We start from the raw sequence: 23,138 nt of genomic DNA on the forward strand, positions 1-23,138 counted from the left end.
TCTCTCTCTCTCTCTCTCTCTCTGTCTCTCATGAACAAATACATAAAATCTTTAAAAAGAAAAAAAAAAGAACTTACTTCTACTCGGAAGTAAGTGGACCAGTCGGGACGTGTTGGGCCCTATTGCACGCATTCTGCACCAGGGAGGTACTGTTACGCGTCCGGACTTTTGTGATTGGCGTCTTTCTTAGGCAGGCCGCCCTGCAGGGTGGCTCTGGGATTCCTGTTCTTCCAAGGGAGAGAGAGGCCTTTCCTTGATGCAGAGTGTGGGACTCAGGGGGGCATTGGGCTCTCCCTTGGGGAGGTGAGGGTCTGTTGCCATACAAGGGAGACATGAGGTCGACTCTGGGCAGCCCCCACTCCAGGACAGAAGGGGTGTTCCTATGGGGCATGTTTTGTACTGGCCATAGTCAGTTCCAGGGGCGGTAAACTGACTCGATCCCATGATGAGCTTCCCCCTGTTGCTTCTAGCTTCTCGTTGCTGTAATGGATTCCTCTTTTTCCTGAGTGAATGTTTATTGGGCACCTGTTGTGGGCCAGGCCAGGTACTGCTGCTCTTGCCCTAGGGTGCATCTGTGAACAAAGTAGACCAGAACCCTGGGATTTCCCTCGATTGATTGATTGATTGATCTATCTATCTATCTATCTATTTATTTTAAGATTTATTTATTTATTTATTTATGAAAAAGAGAGAGAGAGAGGCAGAGACACAGGCAGAGGGAGAAGCAGACTCTATGCCGGGAGCCCGACGTGGGACTCGATCCCGGGACTCCAGGATCGCGCCCTGGGCCAAAGGCAGGCGCTAAACAGCTGAGCCACCAGGGGATCCCCTCCTCATTGTTTTATTTATTTATTTATTTATTTATTTATTTATTTTTTTTTTTTTTCCTCATTGTTTTAGATGCAGTGTATCCATAGAGTGCAAAAGTGTTTAGTGACACAACAGATACGTTCCTAAAGGAACATTTCCCCCCATTTATTCCATTGTATTTTCAGAAACATTCTAGAAAAAGAAATATCTTTACGTGAAGATTAGCTGCAGGAAAAAGTATACATTTCTATCTATTTATGTTTTTATTTTTTACTTTTTTACAATTTATTTATTTATTCATGAGAAATACAGAGAGAGAGGCAGAGACACAGGCAGAGGGAGAAGCAGGCTCCATGAAGGGAGCCCGACGTGGCACTTGATCCCAGATCCTGGAATTCCGCCCTGAGCCACAGGCGGACGCCCAACCGCTGAGCCACCCAGGCGTCCCTTATTTATGTTTTTAAAAGATCTTACTTATCTATTCATGAGAGACACAGAGACACAGGCAGAAGGAGAAGCAGCCTCCCTGTGGGGAGCACAATGTGGGACTCGATCCTGGGAGCCCGGGGTCATGCCCTGGGCTGAAGGGAGATGCTAAACCGAGCCACCCAGGTGTCCCAATAAATAAAATCTTAAAAAAAAAACCCAAACATGGTTATTTCAAGAAAAGTGTAAGATGGGTGTGGTGCGTTGATGGTTGCCCCCAAAGAGATCCAGGTTCTAATTCCTGGAAGTGGTGAGAGTGACCTTATATGACAAAAGGGACTTTGCTGGTGTCGTTAAATTAAGGGTCTTGAGGCGGGTTTTCTTTTCTTTTTTTTTTTTTTTTTAATAATTTTTATTTATTTATGATAGAGAGAGAGAGGCAGAGACATAGACAGAGGGAGAAGCAGGCTCCATGCACCGGGAGCCCGACGTGGGATTCGATCCCGGGTTTCCAGGATCGCGCCCTGGGCCAAAGGCAGGCGCTAAACCGCTGCGCCACCCAGGGATCCCGAGGCGGGTTTTCTTGATGGACCTTCTCGGTGATCGTAGTCCTTCTGAGAGGGAGGCAGAGGGCGATTTGAGTGCAGAAGAGGAGGTGGCGATGTGGAGACCGAAACAGAGACTGGGATACGACTGCTGCAAGCGGAGGGGGTGCTGGCAGGCGGGACGGGGAGCTGGGGGTTGGGCCGCCTCCACAGCCGTGGAAGGAAGCAGTGCTGCCCACTCCTCCACTCTCGCCTCTAAGACTCATTTTGCACTCTGACCTTGGCGCTCTCGGGGGCACGTTTCTGGCGATTCCGGCTGCTAAGGTGGCAATAGTTTGTTACAGGCCGGACTGCGACTGTGGTAGGGAGAGTGAGCCGTGGGCTCAGGGCTGGGCCGCCGGCTGTGCGCAGGGTTGGCGATGGGAGGGAGCCGCTGTCACTGCTCGGAGACACCTTTGAGAAGCCGAGTGATGAGATCTACTGTGTTACACTCATGCTGCTTGTAAGTGGCTTTCTTCCGTCAAAGTATACCTTTTACCCAGCGCCCCCTGCGCTCCCAGCAGCGCCGCTCCCGCGGCCAGGAGCTGGAGCAGCCCCCGTGTCCCCCGGCGGGGAGGACAAAGCGCGATCCGTCCTGCAGTGACTCGTGTGCAGCCTGACAGGGAGCCGACAGGTCCCTGGAGACAGGAGGGTCGCGGGGGGGGGGGGGGGGACCAGGTCGGGACCGTGGGGGAGCCCCGTGGACCATGGCGGTCCCGCTCCCACCCAGTGGGATGGCGCTGAATCCCCTGAGCCACGCACCCACACACAAGCAGGGGTCCCCCCCACGCCTTTCAGCACAACTAAAACACTTTAAAAACATTTTTCAGGGATCCCTGGGTGGCTCAGCGGTTTGGCGCCTGCCTTTGGCCCAGGGCGCGATCCTGGAGACCCGGAATCGAATCCCACATCGGGCTCCCGGTGCATGGAGCCTGCTTCTCCCTCTGCCTGTGTCTCTGCCCCTCTCTCTCTCTCTCTGTGACTATCATAAATACATAAAAAAAATAAAAAATAAAAAAAAACATTTTTCAGATTTTATTTTTAAGCAATTTTTGTGACTATCATAAATACATTAAAAAAATTAAAAAAAAATTTTCAGATTTTATTTTTAAGCAATCTGTGGGGCTTGACCCCAGAACCTTCAGATCAAGAGTCCCACGTCCTGACTGAGCCTGCCAGGTGCCCCACACAGTTCAAAACCTTAAGGGTACACTGTCCTGGTCTTTCTTTTTTTTTTTTTTTTTAATTTTTATTTATTTATGATAGTCAGAGAGAGAGAGCGAGAGAGAGGCAGAGACATAGGCAGAGGGAGAAGCAGGCTCCATGCACCGGGAGCCCGACGTGGGATTCGATCCCGGGTCTCCAGGATCGCGCCCTGGGCCAAAGGCAGGCGCCAAACCGCTGCGCCACCCAGGGATCCCTGTCCTGGTCTTTCTGAAGATAAGGTAGCTCAAGGCATTAAAAATCTTCAGAAAGTGCAGCTGTCAACGAAAGAACTCGAGTTCTAGCTTAGATGTGTGCAGAGCCATGGGCTCGCTCCTGTGCAGGCTTTACCCCGTCACCACGCCTGTCCTGGTGCATCCAACTTGGGAGTGTCACCGTGGTGCTCACGACCTGCTGACCTGCTCGTCTCCCACTGGCCCTGGGTTTGTCTTCTTTTCTGTCCTGGGTCCTCCATCCTCACCAGGGACTGGAGGTCCAGGCCCGGGTCCTCGTACCCGCCCGTCATCTGCCCTCACTCCCAGGCTTGCTTCAGAGATGTCCTGCGTGCACATGGCCCCTGACTCCCCACGTCTAGCCGGGCTGCTCCTCAACTCTGGGCTCACCCTGGGATGTCGCAGAGGCTCAGAGCCTCCCCCCCTCCAACCCCCGGGCTCACAGGGCCGAGGCTGCGAGTGCCACCTGCGGTCTCCCCATCTCAGTGAACAGAGGCCCCGCTCTCCAGAGGCAATGACAGGGTCTCTTCCTCTCACCTGCCATCTGACCCATTGGGATTTTCTTGGCCCTACCTCAGAACACACCCAGCATCCCTCCATTTCTCAGGCCTGCCCTGTAAACTCCGTGATGTGAACCACCATCAGCCCCTGCTAATGGCCGCTCTCTCCTCAGGCTCTCGCTGCCACCAGCACTCCCTCCAGCCTTTTCTTAGCAGGCAGCTGAGCAACAGCGTCAAGGCTAATCCCGGAGCGTCTGCACTCAGGGCTTTCCCGGGGTGCTCTGACCCCCCTCCCACTGCTGACCTCTCGCCCGTTCTGCTCCAGTCAGCCAGCCTCCTTGAGGGTTGGTCTCTGGAAACCATCAGCACCCCTCTTCCTCACACCTTCCCCCCGGCCGTGCCCTCTGCCTGGGATATGGCCCACACCTCTTGTGCCCAGGCTGTCTCCCGGCCCTTTTCTACCTGGAGCTAAGGTTCTCCAGCGCACTCATCCGGGTGGTTGCCAGAATTCATTCCTTGTGGTCATGGGGCCGAGATATCTGTTTTCTTGCTGCTCGTTGGCAGGCAACAGCCCTTGAGTCCTAGTGGACCCTCTCAGGTCCAGCCACCTGTGCCTGGCCCTGTCACACTCCACAGCGCCCACTTCTTGGCCAGCTGTCTGCCACAACTGATGCATGCACAAAGTATTGGCTCACCCCAGCGGCCTACACAGCTCTGTCAGGGTCCTGCCCCCAGAGTGTCCAGTCCTGGAGCAGCTGACAACACCGGAGCCAGGGTGCTGCCAGGAGCGCCTGGTAAGGCCTCCATCAACGAGCCCACCACGCAGACCAGATTAAGCTCTTAATCAGCTTTATATTGACCACTTTTAAATAGGAAGGGTGGTCAGGGTCCTCAGATCTTTGAGGAAAGCCTCCAAGAAGAAAGGGAGAGACCATAACCAAAAACAAAAAGGAAAGCAGAGGGCATCTGAAGGGCAGAGTCATTGCAGAGAGCAGGAGAGACCTTGGGAAATAAAACTTGATTTAGAGAACTGAAATGCACCCTCAGAAGTTAAAAAATAAAAGCGTCCAGTTGAAAGGTTGACAGATGAAGTCAAGAATATATCCTAGAGAGTTCTTTTTTTTTTTTCCCTTAAAGTTTATTTAAGTAACCTCTACCCCCAGCTTGGGGCTCCTACTCATGACCCCTAAGATCAAGAGGTGGATGCTCTTTGGACTGAAGCAGCCAGGTGCTCCTCCCCAGAAAGTTATGGAAAAGATCGAGACTAGGAGACCAAAGATAAGGCAAGTACAGGTTTAGCGAGGCATAGCACCTGACGGACGTGTCAGGGAGGGGCCCGAGGTGGTGTCGAAGGCTCCTTCAGGAAGACCTGCAGAGCCTGAGCACAGGGTCTCTGGTGGAGAGGGCCCTTCCCGGGCTCGGAGCAGTGAGGGGAGTACCCACAGCAAACAGGCAGTGGGCAGAGAGCACGCCCCACAGAGCTCTGGGACGGGTGTGACGGGCCTGTCGGGGGAGCGTGGAGGGGGGCGTCCCAGTCAGGAAGGCTCTTAGGATCGGACCCTGGCTTCTCTGAGAAAGGACGCAGGGTGGGGGCGGCAGAGGCAGGAGAGGCCACCGTGGGGGGGCCTCTGGGACTCAGATGGTGAAGGGGGTGTGCCGTCCTGCGGAGGGCTCCATGGAGCAGCAGGGACAGAAAATAAAGGCGCTAGAAAGCAAGGGAATTGCTAAGTCCAGGAGAAACTTCTGTGAGAAAGGCGTTCCCGTGGTTTACATGTGGTTGTGTAGTTGGTGCGTAAGCGCTGTGGACGGCCTCGGCACCCCGGGGAGCGGCAGCGCTCACTTCGCCTACTTCCCCCAAGGAGGCCCACGCGAGGAGGCCCACGCGCAGGATGCAGGTTGGAAAAGCCAGAAACAGCACCGAGACCACATGAGTTAGGCCAGGACATAGTGGTCCGTCCCAAACCACCCAAAGCTGGAGGGCAGACAGCAGGCCTCTGGGAGCAGGGCTGGGGTGAGCCCGTCCCAGGCCTGGCAGCACTGCGCCTCCGTGTTTGACGACTGACCTCTCTCAGGGCCCGGGGTGCGTGGTGAGGTGAGTCTGGCAAGATGGTGGGGGTCAGTTGGAGGCTGGAGCAGAGTTCTATCATCACTGCCGCCCCCCCGAATTAATTAATTAATTAATTAATTAATTAATTTTAGACTTTTTATTTATTCATGACAGGCACAGAGAGAGAGAGAGAGGCAGAGACACAGGCAGAGGGAGAAGCAGGCTCCATGCAGGGAGCCTGATGTGGGACTCGATCCCAGGTCTCCAGGATCACACCCCAGCCCGAAGGCCGGCGCTAAACCGCTAGGCCACCGGTGGCTGCCCAAGAAAAGGTTTTTATGCCACATCAGAGGTGGTTTCCCTCCTTGGATGACGTTTTAACTCTGCTGAAAAGCTGACATACAAAGGGAGAGGAGACCTCAAAGTAACGTAGATCTGGAACTCTAGGATAATCGAAAGGCTGTATGTATTAAGATTTATTTATTAGAAAGACAGGGCAGCCTGGATGGCTCAGCGGTTTAGCGCCGTCTTCGGCCCAGGGCGTGATCCTGGAGTCCTGGGATCGAGTCCCATGTCGGGCTCCCTGCATGGAGCCTGCTTCTCCCTCTGCCTGTGTCTCTGTCTCTCTCTGTCTCTAATGAATGAATAAATAAAATCTTTAAAAAAATTAATCCCTTGGGGTGCCTGGCTGGTTCAGTTAGTGGAGCAAGCAACTCTTGATCTCAGAGTCTTGCGTTCAAGCCCCATGTTGGGGGTGGAGTTTACCTAAAAAAGTAAAAAGTAATATAAAATAGTTCCTTAATGTTACCAGCTCTTTTGTCAGCACCAACCAAAGGCAATAGATATTAACACCTCACCATGTTGTTTTTTTTTTTTTTAATAAGAAGTAGCACACTACAGATGAGGCCATAGCCTCGTGCACCTCTTTTCCATCCTCACCTCTCTCTCCCCAGAAGAGCCACAGCCTTAAACTTACACTGAGAGGAGGCGCCTGGGTGGTGAAGCTTGTGAAGCGTTGGCTTTCTGGCTTTCTGCTCGGGTGGTGATCTCAGGGTCCTGGAGTCAAGTCCGGCATCAGGGTCCCTGCTCAGCGGGGAGCCTGCTTCTACCTCTGCCTCTGCCCTCCCCCTGCTTGTGCTCTCCTAGCTCAAGTAAGTAAATAAATAAATCTTAAAAAAAAAAAAAAAAAACTTATACTGAGAATCCTCATGTTCATGAGAGACATAATGAGAGAGAGAGGCAGAGACACAGAGGGAGAAGCAGGCTCCATGCAGGGAGCCCAACGTGGGACCTGATCCCGGGTCTCCAGGATCACGCCCTGGGCCAAAGGCAGACGCCCAACTGCTGAGTCACCCAGGGATCCCAAGCTCTGTCTTTATTTAAACATGCCAGGAGGGATCCCTGGCATGGAATAAATAGGTAAAGTCTTTGAAAAAAATAAAACATGCCAGGCTTATTTCCAGAGATGTCAGTAAGGAAGCAAAACATAGACATCCTTTCTGTCTCCCTGTTTATAAACTTTGAAAATTATATGACATTTAGTGTTTTCTAACTTTATCAAAACAACTTAGTTTTTGCTCAGCTGTGAAATCAAAGTAAGCAAAATTGGAAATGGCATCTTGAGTGCTGGTGCTGGTGGGGCGTCCACCTCTGGGTGCAGAGGCCAGTGGAAGCATCTGTGCCAATGAGCTCTGGATACCTCCCTCTGGCACTGGCCGTTCCCTTGGGGGCACCATTGAGTGGGAGCCATTGAGGGGGGGTCACCAGCTGGTGCATCTCAGGACAGAGGACTTCTGCAAAGCAGCAGGAAAAACTCGACGTATATATGCCTTGTAGAAAGAAGTATAGATGCCATACTGTAGGCAAGCGGCAGAAATGATCTGTAATCAGGCTTTTGAGAGTTGCTTCTTTGCCTGCCTGCTCGCACCCACCTGCACATCTGACGTGAAGTTTGTAAATGGCTACAGGGATCCCCCACACATTTTGGTTATTATCATTATGGCTTCTTTTCTGCTCCCACCCCTGGAATACCGCACTTTGTTCACGTGTTCGTATGTTGATGGGTGTTTAGGTGGTTGACATTTCTTTGGGCTGTTACAGCTTCTGTGATCATTCAGCACAAGTCTTTGGACAAATGCTTCCGTTTCTTTGGGGTAAACAGGTAGGAGTGAAGTGACTGGATCATATGGTGGGTATGTGGTTAACCTGCCAAGCGGTTGTGCAAGTTTACATTCGCAACAACAGTGCCTGAGAGTTTGCATTCCCTGTCTCCCTCCAGACCCCTGGGGTACCTGGTATGGCCAGGCTTTTTAACTTCAGCCATTCAAACAGATATGCCCTTCGTTGAAGCTTTAATTGGTGTTTCCCTAATGATAATGATACTGACTCGAATACAAACTTGTTTTCTGATCCAGAATGTGGTCTCTTAGTAAATGTACGTGTGCAACTTGAGAGGAATGTGTCCCCTACTTTGGTTGGGTGGGGTGTTCTTTACATGTGAGTTTGAGGTGCTTGATGGTATCACCATGACCCCTGAAAATATTACAGTTCAGGTACAGGAGTCGCAAAATGGGGTTAGTTTCTCCTTGTGAAGAGCTACGCTTTCAGCTTGATTTTTAGAAGTGCCTCTTCAATTGGCCTTAAATACGGTTAGCAAACTTTCTCTCGTTTCTTCTCTTCCACATCATGTCTCCATATCTGTAGCAGAAACAATATAAGTTGTTAGTAAAACGAGCCAGCTCTGTCTGTCTGCAGCTGCTAGCAGTCTGGTGTTTCTGTAACGTAAGGGATCCGCACCCGGGAGAGGGGACTAGCTGGCTTTGACATTCCAGTGTGTGTCCCTTGACTTGGTCCTTCTGGCTCTGTTGGATTGTGTAAGAAGAGCCGGGTTCTCATTTTTCACAGTCTCCTTGTTTTTTCTAAAAACCTTTAACTGGAGTCCTTTGGGCTTAGAGAATTAAAATATCATGCCCAGTCATCAGCTACGGGGAAATTGATGTATTCTCCAAACTGCAAAGAAAGTGTAATTAAAGTGGACTTTAAAAAGTGTATACTTTGATTCATCTTCTAACATAGTAACATGTAAAAGGGCCTACTCCTAGTTAATGATTTGTTTAAAAGGCATAGGGTTAATGTTTCAGAATGAACAACTTGGTACTTTGTGTTCGGTTAGTAGCTTTGTTGTTGAAAATCTTAGAAATGCCTTTTTTTTTTTTTTTTTTTTTTAAGTAAGCTATATGCCTAACATGGGGCTTGAACTCATGACTCTGACATCAAGAGTCACATGCTCTACTGACTGAGCCAGACAGGTGCCTCAAAATTCTTAGACATCTTACGAACAGATTGGCCAGTATGGATTCCAGGTTATATAGCCGTGCAGGTATCTCACTAGACATCATGTGCTTTAGGAATGAAGGCTTTTGTAAGATAAGGAAGGAGGTGTTTTACAAGTAATTCTGATTCAGTTATCTCAAGAAGTCAGCAGATGGGGGCAGCCCGGGTGGCTCAGCGGTTTAGTGCCACCTTCGGCCCAAGGCCTGATCCTGGGGTCCTGGGATCCAGTCCCACGTTGGGCTCCCTGCATGGAGCCTGCTTCTCCCTCTTCCTGTGCCTGTGCCTCCCTCAGTCTCTCTCTCTCTCTCTCTCTCTTTCTCTCTCTCTCTCTCTCATGAATAAATAAATTAAAAAAAAATTAAAGAAGTCAGCAGATGAATGGACTTCCAAGCCCAGTATCTCAGAAGCACTCGGGGCCCAGGGATGGAGGGGTGGTGGCCACCATCTTCTCCCTGTAGCGGAGGGAGAAGGGGGAGACGTGGTCTCTGGCGGGGAGCCCTAGACCTCTAGAGTCAGTCAGCTTGAGCTGGTCCAGTCTGGCTTTACGCTACCTGCTAGTGGGGAGAGGGTGAACACGGCAGCCTGCTAGCCTGCCCACTGCAGGGAGGCCCCGTGAAACCTTTGTGGGTGGTATAGAGTAATGGGTTTGGCCTCAACCTTAGCCTTGGTTGTCTACCTTTGAAATACCTTGTCTACATCCCAACGCCAGGTATTCACATGTCCCTACCCTTCTATCCCCTGGTCTTCCTGGCTGGCCCTGCCCCCCTTTTGTAGTCAGAGGTGAGATCTCTTCCTGGCCCACTGCCTCATCCTTTTTTCCTCACTGCCTTCTCCAACGTCGATCCTCTCTTGCTTTCTTTGCTCTTTTTTTTTTTCCCCCAGTTTTGTTTTCTCTCTCTCTTTAAAGTTTTCATTATAGAAAAGTCGAAGCCTAGGGACGCCTGGGTGGCTCTGTCGGTGAAGCGTCTGCCTCTGGCTCAGGTTGTGGTCCTGGGGTCCTGGGATTAAGCCCCGTGTCAGACTCCCTGCTCAGCGAGGAGTCTGCTGCTGCTCCTTCTGCCTCTGCCTGCTGCTCCCCCTGCTTATGTGCACGCTCTCTCTCTCTCCCAAATAAATAAATAAAATCTTAAGAAAAAGTCCAAACCTATATAAAAATAGGTAGAGTAGTGTGATGCCTCCCCAGCACCCCACCCCCAGCCTCAGCGATTGTCAGTCATGGCCAATTGGTTCCATGTATGTAACCATGTATGTGCCTCGTTCCCTGATGTTTGAAGTATCTCTACATATTTCAGTAAGTATATCAAAGAAGGAAGGCCCTTTGAAGAATCACTAAAATATCATTGTCACACCTACAAAAATTAGACGTCTTAATATCAAATAGTATTCAGTATGTAGGATCCATATTCAAGTTTCTGATTCTTATAAATATGATTTAAAACAAGTTTGTTTGAATCAGGATCCAGAAAGCCCTTACATGGTCACAGATAGGTACGTCTTCTGTGTTTCTGAGCGAGGGCTTCCTCTCCATCTTTTCCCTTGAAAACAGGAGTTCGCTTCTCTCTCTCAGGGTCCTCATTCAGTGGGTTCACCGTGGGTTCACTGGTTACATCCATGTGATATTGTTGAAAAATATTGCTTTGATCACCGTATTTCTTCTAAATTGGTAGTTAGATTGAGGTTTGATTGGTGCTGTGAGCTTCCCTCAGGACACACGTGGTGTCTGGTAGTCTTTGTGGTGTCCAGAGGTGCGGAGGGTCATTGATTCTGCCCGTTACTTCATGGAGGATTGCAGGCCGGGGCACTTGGACCCTTGCCGCCCCCCCCCATTCATTAGCTGGGGTGCTCTATAAAGAGAGACTTGCCGTCATCTGCTGTCACTTCCCTGACTGACTGTAGAGGAAAGGCAGGCTAACGCCTTGACTCTTTCCCTTCATTTGTTAATTTTCACAAGAATCAGCTGGTTCCCTGGGGTCCTCCAATGATGACCACTTATTTTTCTTTCTTTTTTTTTTTTTTAAGATTTATTTATTTATGATAGACACACACAGAGAGAGAGAGAGAGAGAGAGAGAGAGGCAGAGACACAGGAGGAGGGACAAGCAGGCTTCATGCTGGGAGCCTGACATGGGACTCGATCCCGGGACTCCAGGATCATGCCCTGGGCTGCAGGTGGTGCTAAACCACTGAGCCACCCAGGGATCCCCTTATTTATTTATTTATACCATAATCACACCTTCATGGATTAAAACATGTTTGATGTGTTTCAGTCCCTGAGTTATTCTGATCAGTGCCCACGTGACCATGTGGGGCTGTGAGGCCTCCGATGTTGGCTCCTGAGGTATGGGGAGTGGCCCAGTGAGTCTTTGCTGGCGTCTTTGCTTTCGGATGCGATAGGGGAGTCCAGGCTCTGCTTGCACACTTCCTCACGTGTCTCTTTCCACGGGAAGTGGGGTTTCAGTATCACAGCCTGGATGCTAAGTTAGTTGGACAGCATTAGACAGTCTTTGTTTTATTTAATATATCATGAGTGATGCCTCATAATGATACTTAAATTCAGGATTATGTTGTGTTTGCTTCATGCCTTCGCTCTGATATCTTTCTCTTCTTTTTCAATTGCATGAGGGCGCCCATCCTGAACAACACTTCAGACGACGGAATCGAACATTCCTTATTACTTGGTGTTACTGCTCAACAGTTTAATGATCATCATATTTTCCCTTATAAAGTCACTTGAAGTTTGCATAGAGGGTTTTTTTCTTTTAAAATCCAGGAAAGGATCGAGTCTCATGTCGGGCTCCCTGCATGGAGCCTGCTTCTCCCTCTGCCTGTGTCTCTGCCTCTCTCTCTCTCTCTCTCTCTCTGTGTCTCTCATGAATAAATAAAATCTTTAAAAATAAATAAATAAATAAATAAAGTCCAGGAAATTCACCAGAGCAAGTCCTGGATAGGTCTTCTGGAGTCGAGAGTTGGTACTCAGTATCCATTGTAGTTTTTCAACATGCATGGAAAATTTGTTGTTGTTGTTTTTAAAGATTTTATTTATTTATTTATCCCGACTCGGAACTCGATCCCAGGACTCAATCCCAGAACTCCAGGACCACACCCCCAGCCCAGTGCAGGCCCCAGACTGCTGAGCCACCCAGGGATCCCCTGTTTTTATTTTAGAGAAGTTTTCTTAACTATAGTTTTAATATTTTTTCTGTACCTTTGATTTTGCTTCTCTGGGGCTTCTGTTATTTATTTATTAGGTCATTTTTGTCTTCAATATTTTCACTGCCTTGAGTCTTATTTATTTATTTATTGTTAAAGATTTTATTTATTTATTTATTTTTGAAAGAGAGTGAGCAGGGTAGGGGCAGAAGGTGAGGAAGAAGCAGACTCCCTGCTGAGCAGGGAGCCCGACTCAGGACTCGATCCCAGGACCCTGAGGTCATGACCTGAGCTGAAGGCAGACACTTCACCAATGGAGCCACCCAGGCGCCCCTCTGTATTCATTTATTTTTAAGAACTTTGTTGATGTATAATTTATGTGCCATAAAAGTCACTCATCGTAAGTATACAGTTCAACGAATTTTAATAAGTTTGTAGAATTGGGCAGCCCGGGTGGCTCAGCGTTTGGCACCGCCTTCGGCCCAGGGTGTGGTCCTGGAGTCACAGGATCGAGTCCCACGTTGGGCTCCCTGCGTGGAGCCTGCTTCTCCCTCTGCCTGTGTCTCTGCCTCTCTCTCTCTGTGTCTGTCATGAATAAATAAAATCTTAAAAAAAAGTTTGTAGAATTGTGCAGCCACCACAGTCGTGTTGCACATGTTGTAGTCATGCAACATCTCCACCCCCTGAAAGGTCCCTTGTACGGTCTGCAGTCAGTCCCTGTGCACCACACAGCTCCAGGCAACCCCTGATCTACTTTTCATCTCTGTAAATTGTCTTTTATGAAAATGTTCTATATATGAAAGAATATGATTTGTGGTCTTTTGTGTCTGGCTTTTTTATTTAGTGGAATGTTTGAGGTTCCATCTATGTTGTGTGTGTCAGTATTTCATTCCTTTTTAGGGCTGGATAGTCTGCCGTATGGATAGACCACACTGTGTGTACCTACCTATTCCTCCTTTGATGGACAGTTGGGTTCCTTCCACTCTTGCTGTTGTGCTGTGAATGTTCGCATGCACGCCTTTGTTGGACATGTGTTTTCCTCCCTCTCCTCCCTCTTGGGGTGGGTACCCAAGAGCCGAGTTGCTGTGTTGTCTGCTGAGCTTATGTTTAACTTTTTAAGAAACTGCCAAATGGTTTTCCACATTGGCCCGACCATTTTACGTTCCTCTGGCAACGTATGAGGTTCTAGCTTCTCCACATCCTCGCCGACTCTTGTTATTGTCGTCATTGTTTTGAATACAGCCGTTCCTAGTGAGTGATATCATGGTTTTAATTTGCATTTGTCCAACGACTCATAATCTCAAGCATCTTTTCATGTGCTTACTTTCTATCTTATTTGGCAAAATGTCTGTTTAAATGTTTTGCCCATTAAAGAAAAATAGTGGTGTTTATCTTGTTGAATTATAAGTGTTCTTTATATATTCTGGATATGTCTTTTATGAGATATGTGATTTGCAAATATCTTCTTCCAGACTGTATCTTGTCTTTTGGTTTTTACTAATGGTGTCTTTTGAAGTGCAAAAATGTTAAATTTTGATGAAACCTAGTCTAGACTTGAAAATATAAATGTATCTTCTTTCTGAAGAATTTCATTCTGTGTAACATCCTTGTGTGAATCATCTTACTTTTTATGATTTTTTTGATATCCAGAGTCTACTTGCCTAAGTTATTTTTACTAAGGATTTTGCACAGCCAGGAAGGCCTGTTGGAATGGATGAGCAGGTCTATGCTGTGTTAATAATAGTCCAGATACTAGCTAGAATAATCCCTCAAACTTCACACTTCTGATCTTCTTCCTCGGGAAGTATGATGTTGACCTTTGAGAGCAGGATCTTATTCCGTCATTAATGGTCCTGGGTGCTGTTGGCAGCTTTCTCCTGGGAGGCCTCCTGTCTGTGGCTGGAGCTGTTGGCGGCTCGTATTCTCAGCATTACACCTTGCAAGTGGGCTGCTCGCCTGGATGTGGCAAGAGGGTCAAGTACAGAGTGCACCCCCCTCTGATGTTTTAAGGCTCGAATAACATTCTTGCTTGACAATTGCAGGTGAAGGACTTAACAAAATACTTGGACCCCGGCGGGCTTGGTGTGATCAGTTTTGAGGACTTCTACCGAGGGATCGCTGCCATCAGGAACGGAGGTCAGTCCCCCCATCGTGTGCTTCCTTCTCCTGGCATCCTTTGTTCGAGCCCTCGCCTTGCTGTGCCCTCAGCCACCCTTAGGAAGCCCCTTCCTCCTCAGGCTCCTTTGGTTGGGCTTAACATCTTCCCTTCACCTCCAAGCCCCTAAAGCACCCACCCTGGTTTCAGGTGCACTCTCCCTGTTTGCTCCTCACACATCCTATCTCCCAGAACTAACTCAGCCTGTTGCCCACGATGTTAGAAAGCTGCTGCCCCTTTGGCGGACATGCCAGGGTACTGAAAGGGTTACACATGAGCACCTGCACGAGCACTGCTCTTGGTGTTCCGCAGGCCATATGCAGCTGCATTATGTTCTCGCAGACCTGTCCACACTCCGCCTGGACAACAAAGCCAACCTCTATTTTTTTTATTTATTTATTTATTTATTTATTTATTTATTTATTTAATTTATTTAATTTATTTAATTTATTTAATTTATTTCAGTCACAGAGAGAGAGAGAGAGGCAGAGACACAGGCAGAGGGAGAAGCAGGCTCCATGCACCGGGAGCCCGATGTGGGATTCGATCCTGGGTCTCCAGGATCGCGCCCTGGGCCAAAGGCAGGCGCCAAACCGCTGCGCCACCCAGGGATCCTTTTTTTTTTTTTTAATGGTTTGCATTTCAAATCATGAACTCCCATACACTTTACCATAAACGGTTTAGCATGTGTGCCAGTCATTACCTAGAGTTTAGTATTTGTGGCTTTACTTTGAGTAAAAATTTACGTATGTTAAATGCACAAATCTTAAGTAAATCGTAAGTCATTCTGTGAATTTTGTTACATTCTTAGTGCCTAGTAACGGAAATGCCTGCCAAGTGTCAGCATCACCACAGACCATTCCCTCACGGCCTTCACGTGGCCCCTCCCTTCTCTCTACACCATCTTGGCTGATTTTCATCACCCGAGATCAGTTTTGCCTCTCATGGGCTTCGTTCACACAAAGGGCATCGTTGGAATGGGCTCTTACTCGCAGCTTCTCCCTGTGGGTGGTGTTTTTGAGATTCATCCATGTTGCATGGACCAGAGTCTGCTTTTTGACGCAGAGCACTGTTCCATTGTATGTTTGTACCACATCTTGTTTATCTGTTGCCCAGGGGGTAGCCTCTTGTTTGGGGGCTCATGTGTTTCCAGTTTGGGGCTGTTACGAATAAAGCTAGTGACATCTGTCTTTGTGTGGACACATGTTTTCATGCCTTTGGGGCCTGTACACAGGTTGGGATGGCTGGTTTTGTGGGTGTAAGCTTAGTATCTTACACTCTTACACTCTCCCTGGTGCCTGTCCACTACCTCTTCACTTCGAATTCTGGAGCTCTGGAGAGCCCTCTTTTCCTCATGCCCCAGTTCCAGCCCGGGGTGTTGGGGCTGATGGTGGTAGAAAGGCACTGGTTGCACGCTCTTCCCTTCTTCCTGCCCTTGTCAGAGCTGGAGGACCTGGGCAGGACCTGCAGTGGCCGGGTCAGGGATGCCCTTGGATCTGCAGTCATATCAACACTTGTTGGTAGAGTCCCTATTTCATCTGTTCCCTGTCTGTCTGCTGTGTTGCCCAGCAGTGTCCCAGAGGGGCTGGGTTTCCTAAAACACTGAGCCCAGGTGCCTGAGGTGCACTCTGTGTTTCCTGACCCATGTGACCCTTTGCTCTTCACCCAGTGGGCCCACACATATGTGAGTACCAGCATAACCCGGCGACCTGGGGGACCTGTGGGTGCAGAGCTCCCATCAAAGGAAGGACTGTCAGTGTGGCGGGTGGGGGCTGTGCCATAGAACCCTGTAGACCAGCTCCAGGGAGGAGCCCCCTGCAAGGGGAGCTGGACTGAGGTCTGGTCCAAGTGTTGGAGCTGTCCTGAGGCCAGTATGATGAGCATGGCTGAGCCTGAGGATGGAGAGGCTATGGTGAGGGTGGTGAGGGCGCCACCACCTGCTGGGCAGATGGGGCCTGGGGAGGGACCTGTAGAGTGGGTGGGGCAGGAGACCCTCTGGGAGGTGGTACTGGCAGGGGATGGGTGATGTGGGTAATGCCATGTGGGCATGGGGATGAGGAAGAGAGCCTTTGGATGACTTCTGAGGTTTGAGGCTTAGAGTCCCATTCCTGTGTCTGTATCCTTGTGGCCGATACGTTGTAATCTTTAGGTGATTTTCGGAAGTTATAAAGTTATTTAAGCCTTCATGCTTTTGCATGAAGATTTCCGTGGCGGTTTCATGCAAGTTTTGGCCTCTGCTCAATCTCCAGTGCCTTTGGTGGCTTCCTAAATGGAGCACATCCTCAGGACCTCCCTCGGCTATGGCACCTGTGCCCAGGACCCTTGGGATGGCTTTGTTCCCCAGCAACTTCTGTCAGTTAACGTGTGTAAAACTCAGCATATACTGTTTTCTCTTAGTTTTAAAATCCATTGTGATTTCTGACTCATCAGTTGTTCACAAGTTCTTTTAATTTCTAAATGTTTTTTAAAGCTTTGTCATTAATTTCAAGCCTCATTGTGTGTGATAGAGAATGGAATCTCTGTGTTCATTCTCTGGTGTTTGTTGAGTTTGTTTTGTGGTCTGCGGCACGGCCAGATTTTACACGTGCGGTGAGCGTGCCTAACAGTGCTTACCTACCCGCTAGTGGAGGTACACGGGCTCTTTTTTTTTAAATATTTATTTATTTATTATTTATGATAGACATAGAAAGAGAGAGAGGCAGAGACACAGGAGGAGGGAGAAGCAGGCTCCATGCCAGGAGCCCGACGCAGGACTCGATCCCGGGACTCCAGGATCGCGCCCTGGGCCAAAGGCAGGCGCTAAACCACTGAGCCACCCAGGGATCCCCGGTACACGGGCTCTTATGTGCACACCTCGAGCCTCACCACATTTGTCTGTGTGACCTCAGTCATGGGGGAGACACGTCTCCACAAAGGCGATGGCATCATTACTTTTCTACAGCTGTATTTCACCTTCATGCTCACATGACTGACCGGCCGGGTGGAGGCTTCTAGGTTGATGGTGATGGAACCTGGAGACCCCCCTGAACTGGGGGGGCATCAGAGAAGCCTTCACAGCTCTGCTTGACAGGCTAGGGATGGGAAGGTGACAGATGCATAGAGGCCAAGCCTAAGATACCAGAAAGCAATTACTATTGCCAGGAGAAACAAGAGGCTGAAAAAGAGGGAAAATGTCCTCCTAGAATACGCCGTGGCTGGTAATGAGTGCTATTTTATGTAGGCATTATAATTAAACAAATTGAATATTTATGTAACCAAAGATTAGACTTAGCTATTTTGGAAGGTTGGGGGAGGGAAAGTGGGGAAGGGTATGCTGAAATCTCAGGTACTATACCCAGGTTGCCAGTAGAAAAATCTAGAATCCAGAAACTAATGGGAACTACTTAGAAACAGTCCTTAGAAGGACGAGGACGACTGGCTAAGGGTGCGAGGACTGCCTCTTGCTGCTCTCAGCCTGTCAGCACTGACTGGTTCACTCTCCAGCTATGGGAGGGATGACGGTTGCCCCCTGGGTTTGTCGTGACTGCTCCTCATTACCAACAGGAACCCATTTCCTGGGTGACCACAGAAACAGAACTAGTGACCTGCTGGCCACAGAGCACTGGCCTTGCCTGTCAGGCAGGTGGCTCGTGCACAGCATTACCAGTAGGTCAGCAGCATCTGTGTCTCTGGGTCTGAAACCACAGAGCCAGAGGGCGAGACTGGGCTTCCCCGGGTTGAGGGGGTTGAGGAATCCAGATTCCTCTGAAGGGTCATGGCTGGGAGCAGCAGTGGCAGCTGGTCCTAGGGGCGTGGGCAGGAAAGAGCCCAGGGTGGTGGCCAGCTAGACGGCTGGTGCCATCGTGTGGCTCTAAGGCCCTCTCCACCGAAGTCCACAGTCCTGTTGGCAGGCTGGTGGCAAGTCTGTTCCGCAGTAGCGTGGTTCATGCACACTGAAGCTCAACTGTGGGGTCCCCAGGTGGTCATGACCTGGGAGTCTGCGGGTGCTCCTGGACGGCTTGGGGCCCGCTGCTGTATGACACTCTCTGGCCTTGGATGCCTGCTGAGGCTGGTTCTTATCTGTGGGCTGCTGGCTGTCACCCTACGTGGCTGTCTTGTGGGTCACGTGTCCTGAAGTTGAGTGACTTAAGGAGCATCAGTCTGGTGAGAGGACAGACTGTCTCCTTTAGTCCTCATCTCACCCTAACTGAGACTCACGAGCCTCCCTGCAGCCCCCAAACCTGCCAGGGTGCCACACCCAGGCACCCCCCCAACCTCCATTTACACCCACCACTCCTCCTCCCTCCTCCTTGCCTTGTGTGGGTCCGTTCCAGGGGTTGGCAGAGGGGAGCCACAAGGTGAGGCCCTGGGAGAGGTCCTGGGCGGAGCTCCCAGGGCTCTTTGTCTCCATCCGGAGCTTGCTCTGGCCTGCTCTCCCCTTTATTTTATTTTATTATTTTATTTTATTTATTTTTTGTTAAAGATTTTATTTATTCATTTATTTTTAAGATTTTTTATTTATTCATTCATAGACATACAGAGAGAGAAGCAGAGACACAGGCAGAGGGAGAAGCAGGCTCCATGCAAGTAGCCTGATGTGGGACTCGATCCCGGGTCTCCAGGATCACACCCCAGGCCGCAGGCGGTGCCAAACCGCTGCGCCACTGGGGCTGCCCCTATTCTTGACAGAGAGAGAGAGAGAGGCAGAGACACAGGCAGAGGGAGAAGCAGGCTCCATGCAGGGAGCCTGATATGGGACTCGATCCCGGGACTCAAGGATCACGCCCTGGGCCGAAGGCAGGTGCTCACCTGCTGATCCCCCCCAGGTGCCCCTATTTAATTTTATTTTTGTGTCTATATAAGTTTTTCTTTCTCTACAGTTTTGGAATCTAGTTTCTTGTAACAAATAGACCAAAAAGTACACCCAGGATCTGGTGTATTGCTCTGTTCTGTTCTCCTGTCTGGTTATATTCTCTCTCTCTCCTTTTTTTCCAGTTTATAATCTCTTCTGATTTGTTTGGTGTATATTTCTCTGGGGTTGTTGTTGCTGTTTTGGTGTTTTGTTCTCTTATTTGTTTTTTTTAAGGTTTGTTTGTTTTTTAAAAATATTTTATGTATTTATTCATGAGAGACACAGAGAGGCAGAGACATAGGCAGAGGGAGAAGCAGGCTCCATGCAGGGAGCCCAAGGTGGAACTTCATCCCGGGACCCCGGATCACACCCTGAGCTGAAGGCAGACGCTCAGCTATGGAGCCCCCCAAGTGCCCCTGTTTTCTTGTTCATCTATTCTTCTCTGAACAAAATGACAAGATGGAAATGCTGTGTTTTTTCTGTTGCAAGAACATTTTGGAATAGACGTGTCCCTGGAGGGTGAGGCTTGGTCTCCTCGTGATGCCACATTGCAGGTGGTGTCCCCTCCCTTGAATTTAGTCTGTGTGGGGCAGACCCCTGCTCCTGAAGTGGGGTGGCAGGCCCTGGACCCTGAGTGACAGTCTGCTGCTGGGGTGCATGACAGGGGGGCTCTGTCCAGTGGCTGGGCTCAGGGGTTGCAGTACTGAGAGCTTGGAGCAGAGTGGATGAGGGCCACAGCAGAGGGAGGGCCCAGATGTGGCCCGTGAGGACTGTGGGCACAGACACTGCAGAGCCAGAGTGTTCCAGGGACACAGCACGGCATCCCCTGCCCTCAGCAGCTGGCTTTCTAGTGGAGGAGAGCCCACAGACAGTGAGGCAGGGCCCCTACGGGAGGTGACAGGAGCTTGGGAGGAGGGTGAAGCAGTGGTGGGGGTGCCTGGGCGTGCGCCCTGGCATGTTTGGGGGCTACAGGGAGGCCAGTGTGTCCAGGTTAGGTCTCTGGGGTCAGAAGGTATAGGTGAGGGTACTGGGGTCACAGCAGGCTGTGGGCAAGGGAAGACTTGGGTTTCTCCACGGGGTGGGTGAGTGGCCCCTGGGCTCAGGACCATAGCCTGGAGTGGACACGAGGGGCTGGGCCTCCAGGTGGGGCAGGCCGTGCTACTGGGGCCTCCCCGCTGGTCTTGGACATGCTGCCAGGTGGGCTCTGGGCTTCAGGCTTTGTTTTTCTTTTTTTCTGTAGTTTGATTTCATCATTTACTTTGGTCAGGAAAGGAGAGTGGAAATAAAACTAAAATAAGAGCAAGTCAGATGTGATGTTGAAATTGGTGTTTGATAGCATTTGGGAGAGTGGAGCTCTGCTGGAGCTCGCTTGGGTCCTCCTCCGGTGCGGGCAGCCTGTGTTGGTGGGCACGCTTGCTCCACACCCAGGAGCGACACAGCAAGGGCCGTGGCGTGTTGACCCAGTTGGCAGCGAAGCACGGGGAGATTTTCGCTGTCATACCACAGGCCTTATTTCAGGAATAGAATAAGTTGGTGGGGGAGGATTGCTACAAATAGGCCAGCGAGCTGGCCACCCCCACACTCTGGAAGAATAAGATACTTGCACATTAAAAATGTCCGCTTCACCGAGAATTGTTTTCGTTCAGATAGAGCAAGCTAACAGGAGAATCCTGTTCAGTTCCCACCGGGAGGGCAAAGCTGCTGCGATGACCACGTGCCCCTGTTCACGATGTGGGACAAGACCCCTCGGCCCCTTGTCCCCCTCGAGGCTGAGCACACGTCCAGCGCAGCGAACATGGTCGGCTGCATTTTGAGACCTTTGATTCTCTGCCTCGGGTTTTTGAAGGGCAAGGAAGACCATTAACATTCGAGAGGGAAAAATAGGCCAAAGACTCTCGGTCTTCTTAGCAGCCACGCGTGCAGTCTCGAACTGCACCGGCGTAGTCATTGCTCTCCAGCTCCTCGCCCCGAGCTCTGGCGCATTGACGGCGGCCCACCAGCTCGCAGGCTGCTTCTCGCCTGCTGCGTGGGTCCCACTCGGGCACCTAGCCACGCTCCTGGGGAGAACGGCTCCACTGCGACAAGTACCTGTGGTTCTTAGAGCAAAGGCCACATCGGGGTTTGGCATAAGGGCTGTAGTCACTGCCGCAGCTTGGTTTGGAGCTGCCGAGGCATCTCACAGTTGCCAAGGACGTCAGCGTTTGGATTTACACAGTCGTCAAAGGAAAGGGTTGGTACTCTGTTCAAGTTGAGTCCTTTAGAAACAGGCGGAGGAGCCACGTGTCCTGCCACTGCTTGGTGGCGAAGGTCCCTCCCCCAGTTTCCTGGCTCTTGGTGCCTGGAGAGCCCGGTGGGGCTCCTGAGGGCAGTCAGCAGTGTTTTCCCACCTGCTACAGCCGCCAGACAAGAACGTCTTCCGGCTCAGTCAGGACAGGGCGCAGCTCTTGATGTGGGGCGGGCACAGGGCGTACTTAGGAGGAGTCAAGCAAGGGACTGCTGGCTACGTGATGTACGTTAGGTAAGTAAGTGGTGTATTCTGAGAAAGCAGTTGCTCCGTGGCCTGTGTTCGGCTGTCAACACTGACACCCAGTGTGTGGGTTTTCAGCACCAAGCAGTTGTCCAGTTTTCTGGGGACACCAGTTAGGGTCCCACGATGTAATCTGCTGTGACCCCAGTTGTGGGGGGTTAGGGAAGACCCCACTTCAGGTGCTGAGGCCACCCACACTTCTGTCTGACTTGGCAGTGGATTCAGGGCCCCCAGGGTCCCTCCTTAGGCTTGATCATTTGCTATCATGGCTCATGGAACCCAGGGAAACACTTTACTTACCTTTAGCAGTTTGTTTCAAAGGTTACAGATGCATAAGCCAGAGGAGGTCTCACTGGGTGAGGTCTGGAAGTGTCTGGAACATAGGGGCTTCTGCTCCTGTGGAGTTCAGGTTGCACCACCCTCCCGGCACCTCCATGTGTTCCCGCCCGAGGCTCCCAAACCCCTGCACCTCGGGCTTCTGTGCAGGCCCCGTGGTTGACCAGGCCCCTGGTGGTGGGCGGGGTGTGCAGCCTTCTGATCCCACATCGGGTCCCCTGGCCACCAGCCCACAAGCTCCGAGAGTCACGTGGTTGGTGTGAATCCAGGTAAGGGGGCAAGGGGCTTGTCCCGCTCCCTGGCAGCCCTGACCCTTAGGAACTTCCCAGGAGGCGGGACAGGGAGCACAAAAACACTTCTCCTCCTGGGGCGGCAGCCCTGTGACACAACATCGGGAAGCAGGCGGCGTCTATTGCTCCCCTGCTCTCCGGCACGGGCTGCGCCCGGACAGCGCCCCACACACGGTGGAAGTGGCTTCTCCTGCAGGCTTGAGGCTGTGAGGACTGATCGTGCCCGAGAACTGATGTGTGTGTTGTTCACGTCACACTTGAAGTCTGCCCGTTGTGAAGGGCTTTCCTTATATGAAATGTTGATCACAGAAAATAAAGTTAAACAAAAACAAAGGATGTAAAAGCCGCCAGCGAGTCCAGCACCAGGACGAGACGCTATGTTGGTTTGTTTAATACCCACATCTCCCCAAACACAAAGTTTTAAAAAATTTAAGTCCTGGTACCTAATACTTTTTAAAGTCCATGAGCATGTTACAGATTTGAGATCCTGCTCCCTCTCTTTACAATGTTGTTGGGGACTTAATTAATTACTTAAAATATTTATTTTACAGAGATTGGTGGGGGGAGGGGCAGAGGGAGAGAGCCTCCCAAGCAGACTCCTCGCTGAGAGTGGGGCCCGACACGGGGATCGATTCCAGGGCCCTGGGATCATGACCTGAGCTGAAACCACGTCGGATGCTTACCTGACTGAGCCTCCCAGGCGCCCCAGTGCTG

General features: G+C 50.4%; 1 protein-coding gene across 2 annotated transcripts in view; it reads left to right on the plus strand.

The window, feature by feature from the left end:
• The window catches only part of RAB11FIP3 (RAB11 family interacting protein 3), a 79,701-nt gene that overhangs the window by 25,049 nt on the left and 31,514 nt on the right, over nt 1-23,138 (plus strand). For both annotated transcript variants that reach the window (XM_072835057.1, XM_072835058.1), the window contains exon 2: nt 14,328-14,421. In XM_072835057.1, the coding sequence (XP_072691158.1) occupies nt 14,328-14,421 (94 nt within the window). The remainder of the gene's footprint in view (nt 1-14,327; nt 14,422-23,138) is intronic.

This window comes from Canis lupus, chromosome 8 (genome assembly GCF_048164855.1).
Source record: "Canis lupus baileyi chromosome 8, mCanLup2.hap1, whole genome shotgun sequence".
Classification (NCBI taxonomy): domain Eukaryota; kingdom Metazoa; phylum Chordata; class Mammalia; order Carnivora; family Canidae; genus Canis; species Canis lupus.